The 16,182-nt window shown below is 34.8% G+C and overlaps 1 protein-coding gene across 1 annotated transcript in view; it reads left to right on the top strand.

The window, feature by feature from the left end:
* ABCG8 (ATP binding cassette subfamily G member 8) overlaps window positions 1–15,869 on the top strand; it is a 34,408-nt gene extending 18,539 nt beyond the window's left edge. Inside the window, exons 3-13 of the mRNA XM_053709353.1 lie at window positions 372–522; window positions 2,468–2,706; window positions 4,823–4,955; window positions 5,910–6,179; window positions 6,412–6,574; window positions 7,531–7,626; window positions 9,374–9,573; window positions 9,652–9,728; window positions 10,804–11,071; window positions 13,150–13,277; window positions 15,732–15,869. Of these exons, the coding sequence (XP_053565328.1) occupies window positions 372–522; window positions 2,468–2,706; window positions 4,823–4,955; window positions 5,910–6,179; window positions 6,412–6,574; window positions 7,531–7,626; window positions 9,374–9,573; window positions 9,652–9,728; window positions 10,804–11,071; window positions 13,150–13,277; window positions 15,732–15,869 (1,863 nt within the window). The remainder of the gene's footprint in view (window positions 1–371; window positions 523–2,467; window positions 2,707–4,822; window positions 4,956–5,909; window positions 6,180–6,411; window positions 6,575–7,530; window positions 7,627–9,373; window positions 9,574–9,651; window positions 9,729–10,803; window positions 11,072–13,149; window positions 13,278–15,731) is intronic.
* Window positions 15,870–16,182: the final 313 nt, after the last annotated feature.

Here is a 16,182-nt window from a genome sequence, read left to right as displayed (position 1 = left end):
GCAAATCTGTCAAAAGAACTGAAATAAAGGGGCAGTTTGCAGAGGCTTAGATACAAGTTAATTACAGAGGTAAAATGTGTATTATTATAATTGTGTTGGACGGTTATGCAAAACTGGGGAATGGGTAATAAAGGGATTATCTATCTTTTAAAACAACAAAAATTCTGGTTTTGACTGTCCCTTTAACAAGGCTAATACATTGCAGAGGTTGATATTATTGCAGATGGCGCTAGACACTAATTTAGTGGGATATATATATATATATATATATATATATATATATATATATATATATACTGTATATCTATATATATATATATATATATATATATATATATAGTGAAGAGTCATGTACTGTTTTTGTCTTGAAGGTTAATTTAAATGACCAAATCCCTTGGTATGAGAAAATAGCAGAACTTAAGATGCCATGGGAATGGAATAAAGGGGCACAAACAATTGGCATGACAAATCTGAATGTGAAAGTCAGCAGTGGGCAGATGCTGGCAGTTATAGGAAACACAGGTAGGACAACATTGTAATTTCTGTAAGTATAAATACGTTTACACACACAAATATACAGTATATCTCAAATGTAATTCTTTCTCTTGGTATCCTTTGTTGGAAAGTGTACCTAGGTAGGCTCTGCAGCTGCAATACATTACTAGGAGCTAGCTGCTGATTGGCGGCTAGACACATCTGGTGAGCCAATGACACGAGGGATGTGTTTAGCCACCAATCAGCAGCTGCTAGCTGATTAGTGGCTAGACACATCCCTCGTGTCATTGGCTCACCAGATGTGTTCAGCTAGGTCTCAGTAGTGCATTCCTGCTCTGGAGTCTATAGGTTTAACCCTTTTTCATGCAGCAGTGTAATAATAAAATGCTCTAACACACATACTTTAAAGATTTTTTTTCTATTGTTTTGTTGTTGCTACTGATTCTCACTACCCTAAAAGGACAAGAAACCTTAAAAATTTCAGGATTCAGACAGAATTTACAAATTTTAAAATTTTTCCAATGTACTTCTGCCATCTAGTGCTTGTGCAAATGTATAACATTCTAGCAAAACTGCTACCATATCGTGCTGCAGACACATGCGCTACTGAGCTTACCTCTCTGCTTTTCAACAAAGGATACCAAGGAAACAAAATAAATTGATAATAGAAGATAATTACAAATTTGTTTAAAATTGCATGCTCTATTTGAATCATGAGATTGATATTTTCCAAGTTCCTTTAAACTTTTTGATTAGTAAGTATTTTTTTAGTATTTACTTACCCCTTTTCACCCAGATTTCACACATAGGGGCCGATTTATTAAGAGTCGGACAAACATGATCCGCTGTAGCGATCATGTCCACCCGATATCTCTGAATGCCGACAGCATAGATTTTCGGCATTTAACATTGCACAAGCAGTTCTGGTGAACTGCTTGTGCAATGCCGCCCCCTGCAGATTCGCAGCCAGTTAGACGCTAGCAGGGGGTGTCAATCAACCCGATCGTATGTGATCGGGCTGATTGCTGTACGCTGCCTCAGAGGTGGCGTACGAGTTAAGGAGCAGCGGTCTTAAGACCGCTGCTTCTTAAGTCCTGTTTCCGGCGAGCCTAAAGTCTTGCATGGAAACAGATGTATCAGGCCCCATAGGCCTAATAATCTAAAGCTCTCTGTTCTAGCAAAAGTTTATTTAAGACATATTGTCCGTATTGTAAGGTCCCTCAAAGAAATTTAGAAAGGCACATTTTAGCTAGAGAGCTATTTATTTTGCTATACAGGACATTTGATGTAAAGGAGAAACACATTCATTAAATATAGTGCTAAAAAAAATATAGTCCCCCAAAAATTTTAAGTGATTTCTCTCCATGTCATGCTGGCACGTTTTTGATCATGATCCCATAGTGTTTGTTTCTAAATGAAATAGTTAAACATATTTCAAATCAGTTTTACACATATGGTGACAACATGTATTATTACTTCAAAAAAAGTGTCAGAATATTTTAAAAAGTATTATTGGATCTTATTATTGGATTCTAAAGACAGGTGACAGTTGTGTCTAAGGTATATTTTACAACATAACCTTGTGTACATCACTGTATTTCTCTACTTTAGAAATGTCACTTCTAAAATGTTACATGTAATTTCGTGATTTTAAAATGCTGCAAGAATAAGTTGCCTGAACCCTAACTCAAACAATAACTGTACTGTGACATTTTTGCTTGTGACATTTAAAACTCACTGAAATGACTGGTGCATCATTTCAGAGGTGACATTATAGAGAGTTACCAACATGTCAAGAAACATTACAGTTAAATGCATAAGTTTGAGAGTTAAATCCCATGAAGTTCAAAAGTTTTTTTAATTATTTTTTTTATAATAAATCAGTATATCTTATATAAATAATATTCCTAGATATTGTTTAAACTGTGTACACTAAATGTATTTATAAATATTATTCTTAAATTGTCTGCAGGTTGTGGAAAGACTTCTTTACTTGACATCATTACCTGTAAAGATGAAGGAGGAAAGATTAAGTCAGGACAAATATTAATAAACGGAAAGCTTAGCACCAAGCAGTTGGTGAAAAAAAGCATAGCCCACGTACGACAGGATGACCAGCTCTTGCCACACCTGACTGTTCGAGAAACATTGTCATTTGTGGCCAAACTTCGTCTGCCTAAGGAGTTTTCAGAACAGCAAAGGCAAAAACGGGTAACTCACCATTATTAGCACTTTTCATATGAGGGCAAAATGAATGCAATTTTATAGGAACACAAAAGCTGACATTTTTTTTTTCATTTTTCAGAGCATACAGTTTTAAAAATGTTTTAAAAAATGTACTTCTATTATCAAATTTACCTTGTTCTTTTGGTATTCTTTATTGAAAAGCAGTTAGGCAGGCTAAGGAGTGTGCATGTGTTTACAACACTATATGTATTGCAGGGATACTTTAAAGGGACATTAAACACTTTGAGTTGGTAATATAAAATTATAAATTATATACAGTATATATATATATATATATATATATATATATATATATATATATATATATATATATATATATATACTGTATATAAAAAGCCTGCAATATACTTTCATTATTTATTTTCTCCCCTTTTCCTCTAATTCCATTCTAAAATTGTGAGCTTTTCAGTTCCTGTTAGAAACGGAAGTGCAGAACACTTTTATATTCGACACAACCATTGGCTACACACTCTAGGGACCTATTTATAACTGTCTCTAACTGGCCACAGCAGAGAAGTTAACCTAAGTTACAACATGGCAGCTAACATTGTTTTATAGACATTTAAACTTTACATTTATTTTGTCAATATTTAAACAGATAATAAAACCCTTAAAAATAGATCTACTTGATATTCTAAGACTAATATTTTCTTTGAATGCATCATTGTATCCAGCATTTATTTATTGTATATTGAAATCTGCTTGCTACCGACATAGATACACTCTTTAACAAAGAATACTATGAAAATTAAGCAAACTTGATAATAGATATGAATTGGATTTTTTTTAATTGTATTCCTTGTCTAAATCACAAATGAATACATTTTCGGTTTTATGTTCCATTAATAGTTCTTAGAAAGTTCTCAGCAATATTCCTAAGAGAACGTTATGTTATGAATTTATAGATACAGTACTAGGGATAGTCTATAGTGAATGAAAACTATTTCTCAGAATAAAGCATATAATGGGACATATTTATCAAACTCTGTATGAAGCTTGATTCCCCCGTGTTTCTGGCGAGCCTTCAGGCTTGCCGGAAGCACAAGTTATGAAGCAGCGGTCTAAAGACTGATGCTCCATAACCTGTCCGCCTGCTCTGAGGCGGCGGACAGACATCGCCAGATGGGGTTGATTGACACCCCCTGCTAGCGAATCTGCAGGGGGCGGCATTGCAGAATTGTCAGAGAGAGGGAGATATAACAAAAAGCATATATTAAATTAATAGAATGCAACTTCTTGCCATGGTGGAAACACTGGGAGAACCATGAATGACTTTATTTTAGTGGTTCTCTGTTATGCTTGTGGTAATGTATAATGCAACATCCAGCCCTCTGATGATCTTTTTCAGGGTCCAAATAGTACAACTTTAAAAAACCTTTCGACATGACTAAGATCCAATTGCTGGTTTAAAATGTTGTTGTATTATGGACCCTATGTGAATAAAGGTTTTTTAAATTTTACTATTTGGAGGCTGGAAATCTTTTGACTACGTGACATTGGGGTTTGGCTAACCCTATTGCCGTGCCCCAAAGACTCTGAGTGAGGTGCTGTCTTCCCCTGTGAATTGTTGATCTTTTTCAGGGAGCAGAAGAGAATGGAGTCTAATACAATATGTAGGGTCTATTCACAAAGGACCAACTTGGGATCACCTGTATACTGAGTTTTGAGAGTCTGGTGAAATAACCAGCTTGAAGAAAAATCTTCAAGTTGGCTATTTACTAAAGGCAAGTCCATTACACAATCTTCCTTTACAGCTGATTTCAATATCCAAGTTGGTTTAAAAGGTATTAAACAGCTCTGGCTTTAGTGTAGAAATAGTGGTTTGTCCAACCATCCCTTGAGAGGCCAACAAATATGTAACCTAAGTTTTCAAAATGATGCAGATTGCTTAAACCAGCTATATAATTTGCAGGTTACAGAAGCTGCTTTTTGGCTTCTTTAGGGAGCGTGGGACAAGTATAATTTTTACACAAATGAAAGAGATGTTTAATGTACAAGCATAGCATGACAAATATCCACAAAGCAATTTATTAACCGAATAAAAATAAGATTTACTAACGTATTGTTTTATTTGTGACAGGTTGAAGATGTAATAGCAGAACTAAGATTGCGGCAATGTGCAAATACTAAAATTGGAAATGCCTATACAAGAGGTGTATCTGGGGGGGAAAGAAGAAGAGTAAGCATTGGTGTTCAGCTCCTATGGAATCCAGGTAAAGTACACTACATCAAATTGTAATTCATTTTAATAAAAATGTTCTTGTGCCATAAAGGCTGAAGTCCTGAGAATAAAATTGTATTCAAGGCCGGATTGGCCTACCGGGATACCAGGAGATTTGCCGGTGGGCTGCAGCAGCTGGGGCTGGAAAGCTACAATTTAAAGGGGTGAATAATAGATGCAGTTGGGTTGTAGGTTGTCTATATAACAATAGTCTGACACTTTTTTTTTTTTAATACAAACTAATATAATATAATTCTAAAAAAAAATATTGGGGCAATCCCCTTTGACAAAAATGGGACATTTGCTACTAACTCAACAAAAAATATGGCTGGTCTCCAAATTTTCCAGGGCTGCTTTTTATACCCAGTACGGCCCTGGTTGTATTAATTATTGTCTGCTTTAAAGGTAAATAAATATAAATATACTTCTAATTATTATTTCTTAAAATTACCGTTAACCACATTTTTTTGGTTTAAAAACAGTAAAAATTTAGATACCAGTTGTTAGGTTTATTTCTTCATGTTAAAAAGTCTTTGTACTCAATCATATCCCAGCATGCATATAAAGAGGAGCATTTAAATATATTAAAATATTTTATGGCCTGAAAAAGGGGAAGTACAAACTTTTTAAATTAAAATTAACGCAGCATTATCAATCTTGTAATTCCTACATATACTTATTGGCTGATACGTTCTATTGGTAGAGAGGTCTATGCCTCTCTGAACCTAACAAAAGATTTGTTGGCTTATTCATGGCAAGAATATGAATTTTTAAAAAATATAAAATTGCAACACATTTTGAAATGCCTTCTTTAAGATAAAAAGAAATAAAAAAAAATGCTTTAAATATAAAATTAGGAGTATACACTTTTTTTTTATAATTCTTTTTTTTTTTTTTAACAGGAGGTTACACTAATAACTAATAATTACTATTTCTTTTCCTGCAGGTATACTTTTACTTGATGAGCCAACATCTGGTTTGGACAGTTTTACAGCACACAACCTTGTGATTACATTGTCCAGGCTTGCCAGGGGAAATAGATTAGTTCTTTTGTCTATCCACCAGCCACGTTCTGACATATTCCAGCTGTTTGATCTAGTCCTTCTCCTGTCCTCGGGATCCACTATATATTCTGGAACTGCTAAAGCTATGGTTCAGTATTTCTCATCTATAGGGTATCCATGCCCTCGATATAGCAACCCTGCTGACTTTTATGGTAAGTAAAACCATGCACCAATCCTTAATATATGAGTGATATTTATCTAGAAGAATATAATAGACATAATAGATAGGTAACATACCTGAAGCCTTCTTACCCCTATAATGACCAGAACAAATAGTCATTAATGCTCTCATTAAAAAAAAAAAAAAAAAAAACATTTTTAAATAATGATACACTCAAAAAAATATTTATTTATTTGCTTTCAAAATTAATTCTTTTATTTCAGTTGACTTAACAAGCATTGATCGTAGGAGCAGAGAGCAAGAAATCGAATGCTTGGAAAGGACAAAGTCTTTGTCAGAAATCTTCTGGGAAAAAGTCAAAGATTCTGATGATTATTTATTCAAAGTCTCAGAAGATGACAGAGAAAATGTATCAAGTGATACATGGTAAGTTATTTCATAATCACAGCATTAGGGGGCGGCTGTTGGTTCAACTGCATTGGGGGGCGGCTGTTGGTTCAACTTTACTGTCCTTATACCCAAGCTTCTTGCATTAGAATTGTCTGGCTGTTTATTACTTTTATTACTTAAGTCATTCTATATAATGTAATATATATATATATTACATTTAGACAGCAAAGTTACAAAGTTATTCATTACTATATAGTTTTCTCTTGGTAAAGGGATATGAAACCCAATTTTTTTATTTTATGATTCAGATAGAGCATGCGATTTTAAGCAACTTTCTAATTTATTCCTATTATCATTTTTTTAATTGTTCTCTTGGTATTTCTATTTGAAAAGAAAGATTTAAAGCGTAGGAGCCGGCCCATTTTTGGTTCAGAACCCTGGTTAGCGCTTGCTGAATGGTGGCTACATTGAGAGAGAAAAAGAAAAAAAATTGCGCTTCATATCCCTTTAATTAAGTTACTTTTCACAATTTTTTTCACAAAAATAAGAAAAAGCGGAGATAGTAGCGATATAACTTTTAATGTAGCAAACCAATACCTTAGTTAACTTTATGGTTCAACCTCTCAGATTCCGAGATATAGAATGTCAGATCTCACCAACCATAAGAAGGTTAAATATTCTCACTATTTTTGCTGTGACCGTATGAAAAAGTCCTTTATAGACAACTGCATAACATCTTCTAGTAGTAATTTCAAGTCAAATTTGTTTTCCAGTTAACAGGTTTTATTTCTAGTGTAAAAATATGCATCACTGTTATAGAAATGTTTCTAGACTGAAAAAAATGCACACTGCATATTGGTTAAAAATAAAATGTATAATGATATATTCAACAGATATTTTAGAAAAAAATATTTAAAGTATTTAATTTTCTCTTTTTTACACTATTTTTTTTACTGTTAACAAATATCCTTTATATTTGTTTCTACGTTTAGCCGGCCTATAGCCTCATCTGACAAAGTGATCAATATAGATTCTCATGAAATTCATCGTCTGTCTGGAGGGCTGCATCAATTTTCTGTATTATTAAGGTACTTTAATTAATAGAAATGGGTTACAAATCCAAATAATAATACTGTAATTATATAAATCATGTGAACATCTGCATTGGCTTGCATGTCTGGATATTGGAGTCAGAGGGCAGTTGCTCCTTTATCCCCAAATAAAAATGCTTTGAAGGCTGAGACAGTGGGGCATATTTATCAAGGTCCGAATGGAGCTTGATGCCCCGTGTTTCTGGCGAGCCTGCAGTTATGAAGCAGCGGTCACAAAGACCGCTGCTCCATAACCTGTCCGCCTGCTCTGAGCAGGCGGACAGACATCGCTGCAATTCAACCCGATCGAGTACGATCGGGTTGATTGACACCCCCATGCTGGCGGCCTATTGGCCGCGAGTCTGCAGGGGGCGGCGTTGCACCCGCAGCTCTTGTGAGCTGCTGGTGCAATGCTGAATACGGCGAGCGTATTGCTCACTGTATTCAGCGAGGTCTGTCGGACCTGATCCGCACTGTCGGATCAGGTCCGACAGACCTTGATAAATTGGGGCCAGTGGCTGGAGTAAAGGTTTTGATGTTACAGCAGTGAATAACTTAAAGGGACAGTCTACTACAGAATTGTTATTGTTTAAAAAGAAAGATAATCCCTGTATTACTCATTCTCCAGTTTTGCATAACCAACACAGTTATAATATTATACTTTGTACTTCTGTTATTACATTGTATCTAAGCCTCTGCAGACTGCACCCTTATTCAGTTCTTTTGACAGACTTGCTTTTCAGCCAATCAGTTCTGACTCATGGGTAACTCCACAAAGTGATCAAGTTATCTATAGGACGCACGTGAACTAGTGCTATCTAGCTGTGAAAAACTGTCAAAATGCACTGATATAAGAGGTGGCCCATCAAAGGCTTAGAAATTAGCATATGAGCCTACCTATGTTTAGCTTTCAACAAAGAATACAAAGAAAACAAAGCAAATGTGGTGATAAAAGTAAATTGGAAAGTAGTTTAAAATTGCATGCCCTATCTGAATCATGAAAGTTTAATTTTAACTAGACTGTCCCTTTAACTAACATTTATCAACCAGCTGTGGCACTGGAGATGCACAAATGGTGTGAGTCCTAAGCCATACACGCAAATCAGGGCATTGCATAATATAGTCCTTATTGGTTCCCTGCTTTCCTCTGCAGCTTCAGGCTGTAGTAGTATATCCATAACTGTACCCTAATGCCACCTTTGGGTGATACATGTGAAACATTTCTCTTGCACACTTGAAAACAGCATGATATAGACATTTCAAATGCAATATTTTATTGTAGCCTTTTATCATGTGGATTTCTTTGCTGACAACGTTTCACTAAGATACCTGTGAATACCCATTTTATCTACATAAAAGCTTTAGCAATCTGATTGATCAACACAATCTAATTGACTGTCTGCTTTATTATTAAGTGACTAAAATGCAATGTGCTTAAAGGGACAGTCTAGTCAAAATTAAACTTTCATGATTCAGATAGGGCATGCAATTTTAAACAACTTTCCAATTTACTTTTATCATCAAATGTTCTTTGTTCTTTTAGTATTCTTTGTTGAAAGCTTAACCTAGGTAGGTAGGCTCATATGTTAAGGATAAATGAGATTTTAGGTCTAAGAATGCATCACCAGATCCATTATTAGTTCATTTTTTAGCACCTTAGATATTCAAATATTTATATAATTATTATATAATTATTATATGATTATATAATTATCTACATAAACTTTGACATTTCTCCCCATAGGAGGCATGTATCCAATGATCTGCGTGATCTTACAACATTACTGATCCATGGATTTGAGGCGCTTATAATGGCATTATTGGTGGGATTTTTATATTATGGCCAAGGAGGAAACCAACTCTCCATCCAAGATACAGTTGCCTTATTGTTCATGAAGGGATCACTAACCCCTTTTGCAGTAGTTTTAGATGTTGTTGCAAAATGTAAGTGAACATACTTGATTTTACTTACTGCAAACTATTAAAGTATACATACAGTTTTACTAATATACTTTCTTCTAGGTCATTCAGAAAGAGCAATGCTTTATCATGAATTGCAAGATGGACTTTACTCTGTTACGTCATATTTTTTTGCAAAGGTAATTTTGGTTTATAGTTTAGATTAGTTAAAGGGACAATAAAGCCATATTGGCATATAACTAGATGTGTGCCCCTTTCTACCAGTAAAGCAGAGGCAGTTGTCTTTATCAGCCAGTGAGGATTAATAGACTATTCAAAACTAATACTTCGGCAAACCCATTACTGCTAATTCTCTGACTCAAAAAAGATCCCTAGTTGCTGCCTATCAGGGAATGTTAAAGATTCTAAAATGAAGCAATTTAGGGTTAGGACACTCTCTATGTTGTTGTTTAGTCTGTATACCGAACAATGATAATCAAATAATAGATCAATAAATATCATATATACATCACACATTTAAATGAACATGAAAACCAAATGTTTTATTTCATGATTCAGATGCGTATCATTTTAACCAACATTTCAATATATTTCTATAACCTAATTCATTCTATTCTCTTTGTATCCTTTGTTGAAAAGTATACCTAGGTAGGTTTAGAAGCTGCTGATTGGTGGCTGCGTGTATATGCTTATTGAAGTTGGCTTTCAGCTAGCTCCTAGTAGTGCATAACTGCTCCTTCAACAAAGGATACCAAGAAAATAAAGCAAATAGATCATAGAAATTGGAAGGTTGTTTAAAATGGTATTCTCTATCTGAATCATGAAAGAAACATTTTGGGTTTCATGTCCCTTTAAGCATACCCACTTGGGAAGTTAGAGGGGGCAGAAATGACTGACACCTATATGGGCAGCAATGGCTTTGTTTTATCAATGTAAATAAATCACAAATTAAATCCCTTGTGCTCTTGCATGGTTATCCCAAAACATAGCTTATTTATAGCTCTTGAGGAATAATGTATTCTACATCTATGTCCAAAGGAGATGGGAACACAGCACCACTGTTAGTGCTCGGTGTAAGGGGTTAACTGCAATACCCAAAAGCGATCCAAAAATTCAAAGTTCACCAGCACAGTATGGTAAAAAAATATAAAGAACTTTTAATTTTTGTATTCTACATCTATAGTATATAGGACAACTGTACCAGAAAAAGGTAGAATGACAATTTACCCTTTTTGTGTTTATGTATGTTGGCAGGTTATTGGCGAACTTCCTGAACATTTTGTTTTTGTCATTTTGTATGGTGTCCCAATATACTGGCTGGCAAATCTTAACCCAGCACCTGAAAATTTCCTGCTGAATTTCCTGTTGGTGTGGCTTGTTGTATATTGCAGTCGGACAATGGCTTTATGGCTGTCTGCTCTGTTACCCACAATGCAAATGTCTTCATTTCTTAGCAATGCTTTTTTCACATCATTCTATTTGACTGGTGGTTTCATTATCAGCTTGGAAAACCTATGGACAGGTAGGTCAATAATTATTATATCAATATATAAGACCTACATTTATTCAAGCACTACAAATGAACTCAATGACAATGCTGATAATCATACATTTTATGCTTTAATTGTTTCTGGTATTGTAGTTTGCCTGTGTATTGTAAGTAGTTCAACATTACCCCTGGAAATAGCATGACTTATTGTGAATTGATCTTATTTTTCAAATACATGGATAGTCTATTGACCTTCCTCTACCCATTCACAACCAATGATATAAAACTTTATATGAATAGTCCTCATAGAAATCAATAACCCAGCCTACCAAACTACATTGTTTAAACCGGGACTGAAAATGTGCAACTGAGTGGGAATGTCAGGGTCTGGAGGCCTCTATGGGATCTTTTACAAAACAATAACGTAAATGAAATGTAGTTATTGAACTACAGAAAGAGCCACCCTGCTGTTATATGACACTAAATAAGCAATGCTTAAAGGGACATTAAACACTAAGGGCCAGATTATAAGTGGAGTGCAAAACATTGCTTTAGCTAAAGCGATATTTAGTAGGCTGACCATATTGCCACTTTAAGAAGGAACACATAATTCAGGGTTCTTAAACAAAACATTTCTTTAAACAGTCCTGACATATGTATTTTTAATGTGTCCCTTTTTAAAGCGGCAATATGGTCACCCTAATATTTGGGCTCCACATTGTAATACCAGCGCACGGAAATGTGCGTTGGTATTTCCAGTTAGGTGCAATGCGAATGCGACCTCACCTTTGCATTGCATGGAAGCTCATGAGAGCGTGCTTACATAGGCTCTAATTTGCTTGTTTGCAGGCACACGATAAATTAGCGCTCCACTTGTAATATAGCCCTAAATAAATCATTGCTTAAATTATATTTTCAGAGCAAAGTTTAGCCTGAGAATAATTTGTACATGTATTTTTAAAAAATTATATTAGTATAAATATTGAAGAAAATAAGGGTAAAGTTCATGTCCATAAAGCAGTGTGTGCTGTCTTATTGTAACGTAGGTTACCTTTACTGCTGATGCAAATTAGGAATGGTTATAAATGGCTTACTAGAGTGTACAACCAATGGCTGTGTGGGATATAGCTGTGTCTGCACTTCCATGTTTAACATGAATCGGAAAGCCCACAATATTCTGAATTAAATTACAGGAAAGGAGAACATAATAAATAATGAAAATATATTGCAAAGTTTTTTAAAACATGTAATTAAACAATTTAATATCTTGAGATGTCCCTTTAAGAATCAAAGTAAAGAATACTTATAAACTAGAGTTGCCAAGTTTTTGTTGAAGAAAATAAGGAACACTAAGAAATAAACACATTTCAGGTAGGAAATGAACAAATTATACAGCAGTTACTGAAAAAAAACAACTTTATCTTACAATTTGATACAGTTTGGTACGACAAAATTCTTCATACAAATCATCTTCAGTCTAGCTTAATACATTCAACTTTTTGTAAATCCATTAATTCTCTTTCTCCTTTAAGGGAGGAAACACATTCAACTGTCAGATACATCAAAATTATTAGCTAAATAAAAGTACAAGAGTACAATATTAAATGTTTGAAACAATATGGGAGAAAAATGTTCTAGGAGCAGATCAATAAGGGAGCCTAGGACACTGTACAAAATGTAGGCAAATAAGGGAGATCATTGAAAACAAGGTAGGGGTGGCAACCCTATCATGAACCAAGGTGAGCAATACTTATGAACCCAGTTAATTAAATAAACTACTTGATTGAGGTTTAGAAGGTCAGTCACACAGGACAGCATGCACCTGAAATAACATCGTCCTAATCATCTACAGTAGGTCTATGTATACACATCAGGTTTAACAAATGGCTATTTTAATCAACTTGCATTGTAATATATCCAACATCTCCTGGGAAGATTTCTAAGAACCTGAGGTACACAAATTGGTTTAAACCTTACTCATATGGGTTGGCAAGTGCTTGTGAAATTGTGTCTTGTTTATTTAGTGCTATCACAAATTCATGCAATAATATTGACCATTTATCATACAGAAAATACCAACAGTAACATTCATTTCTTTTTTTCCACCTCAGTTCCATATTGGGTATCCCATGTATCTTTTCTTCGATGGGGTTTTGAAGGGCTAATGCAAGTTCAGTTCACAGATGTCAATTATAAAGTGTTGCTTGGCAATATTACTATCACTGTTCCAGGACAAATGGTGAGTTATAATCACAACCTCTAACAGATTGTTCACTGCTTGAAGTAAGAAAATCTTTTCTAAATCTGTAATATATAGTGCCACTAATTATCTATCAGCAATAATCATCAATAAACATCTTTATTCCATAGCCAGATTGGGTAAATGTGCAAAATCAATGCATGACAGGTGCTTTTACAGACTCTGTGCAAACCACCAAAACAGAGTGTCAGTGAGCCTTAGTAGAGCCACAGAATCACCCTCTGTTATTCTGCAGTAGGCACTAGGTAGTAAGGCATTGTTTGGCCATACTGCCCACTGTGACAGAAGTGAAAAAAACAGTAAGAGGCCTGGGACAGCCAGTACTTAGAGGAAACAGGTGATGTGTATAGATTATAAAATATTATTTAGGGCTAAGACTGGGACAAAAACTACTGGCATTAACTACTTAAATGAAATAAGTCCTAAAAAAACATGATCTTTAGAGTCCAGTTAAACATGACTTTTTGCCCCGAAATATCCTGTGTGAAAAGTTTACTAAACAGATTGGGGTACAACTGGAATGATCTAATCTATAAGGCTATTCAGACTGATATTTTCTCATGTGCAGATGAGAGAGAAAGAGAGAGAGAGAGAGGGAGAGAGAGAGAGGGAGAGAGAAAGAGGGAGAGGGAGAGGGAGAGGAAAGGGATGATAGATAGCAGGGGCGTATTTAGGTTTTGTGCTGCCCTAGGCACTCAAAATTCTGCTGCCCCCCCCACCCCACCCCAGGTTTAAGGCCATTTTTTAGACATAATATTTTTGGGGGAGGGTGTAAAAAAAAAAAAAAATGTCTTTTTAAGTAGATGTTCACCAGGGCTTGCATTCACTCTGGTCACTCACTCACACACACACACACACACACACACACACACACACATATATATATATATATATATATATATATATATATATATATATATATATATATATATATATATATATATATATATATATATATATATATATATATATAATTTTTTATTTTTTTTTTAAGACATTATTAAAGTGTTTATATCAGAAAAACATATCCTTCACTGTATTATAGTTTGTCAGTAGGTAGTTGTTTAACCTTAAACATCTTCTTTGGTGATTGACAGTTATTTAAGCAAAATATCTGCTTGGATAAATATGTAATGAATATACAAACTGGCCTTTAAAAGTACTTAAAAAATAAAACAGTAGTTATGATAGGTTTAGGAATTGTATCCTAAGGGATAAAGTCACATGATACAATCATAATAAAGTACATACTTGTATTGTTTCTGAATGTATTAAATGCATACAACATATTTTCAGTTGTGTTTTAAGTCACATAGTTGTATAGATTCAGAAATAAATACTTATTCTTTGCATGTATGACAGATAGACAAACAGTAAATGTACAAGTATCTAGTGACTAATCCGTTGAAGTATTTTAATGCCTAATGAAGATGTATTGAAGGGAGAAAGGCATATGCTGTTTCACAGTGGTCAAGTTGTAGTGCACACTGCACTGTGTAGTCTGTGTGAGTCTCAATCACGCTGTGGAGCCAGGAAGAATACCGCATTCCCTCTCAGTCCAGGCCAGGCTGCGCAAGTGAGCTCCGCCTCCACTGTCACCATGTCATGCGCACCCACATACAATCCCATAGGATAGCAATAGCCGGGCCAGCCATTTAAGTCATTAGTAATTGGTTGATTTAGCCACCCGGCCCTGAGTTCAGTAGAGTGGCCCTAGGGACTCAAAATTCTGCTGCCCCTTAAAAATCTGCTGCCCTAGGCACCGGCCTTGTTGGCCTATGCCTTAATACACCCCTGATAGATAGATAACTTAAAGAGACAGTTAAGTCAAAATTAAACTTTCATAATTCAGATACAGCATGCAATTTTAAACGACTTTCCAATTTACTTTTATCATCAAATTTGCTTTGTTCACTTTGTATTCTTTGTTGAAATCTAAACCTAGGTAGGCTCATGTGATAATTTCTAAGCCCTTGAAGTCCGCCTCTTATCTCAGTGCATTTTGACAGGTTTTTTTACAGATAGACAGTGATAGTACATGTGTGTCATATAGATATCACTGCGCTCACTCCCGTGGAGTTATTTATGAGTTAGCAGGGATTGGCTAAAATGCAAGTCAGTCAAAAGAACTGAAATAAGGGGGCAGTCTGCAGAGGCTTAGATACAAGGTAATCACAGAGGAAAAAGGTGTATTAATATAACCGTGTTGGTTATGCAAAACTGAGGAATGGGTAATAAAGGGATTATCTATCTTTTTAAACAATAACAATTCTGCAGTAGACTGTCCCTTTAACTGGACAGTTTTGTCTTAATACATTGCAGTCCAAGATAGCAACAAGTTGAAAATAATATTAAATGCTATAGCTAATAATAGAAATAATAATACAAAACAATTAACCTAAACACTAATCATGTTGTTAATCTTTCTTACAGATCATTGAAAGCCTGGACATGGACTCTCATTCCCTTTATGCATGTTACCTTATTCTTATTGGCATTTGTGTTGGTTTTCTCTTTCTCTACTTTATATGCTTAAAGTTTATTAAACAAAAATCACACCAAGAATGGTAAAATGATTAATGAAATCATTACATTAGCAGCATGCAAAGCCCAGGTATTCCATAATGTCAGGCAAAGGCATTAAGATTTGCCAACCATAATATTATCAATGCAGAGAAACAAATAAAACCTATATTTACTGATGAATAGCTCTAGTTAATCTAATAAGCTACACTGCCATTTTCATTGACTATGTGATATTATTGGAATCCATAAAGGAGAGACTGTGCTTCTTTTAATGAGATATCTTATGTGTCTTTGTCAGCTCCTATAAACTACTTAAACTGCCTTGTATCCCCTTGAAGTTGTAATGTAATGCTTTAAC

The sequence above is a fragment of the Bombina bombina genome, chromosome 4, assembly GCF_027579735.1.
Source record: "Bombina bombina isolate aBomBom1 chromosome 4, aBomBom1.pri, whole genome shotgun sequence".
Taxonomy (NCBI): Eukaryota; Metazoa; Chordata; class Amphibia; order Anura; family Bombinatoridae; genus Bombina; species Bombina bombina.
Note: the sequence above shows the minus strand (reverse complement) of the source record. Positions and strands in the feature narration are given on the sequence as shown.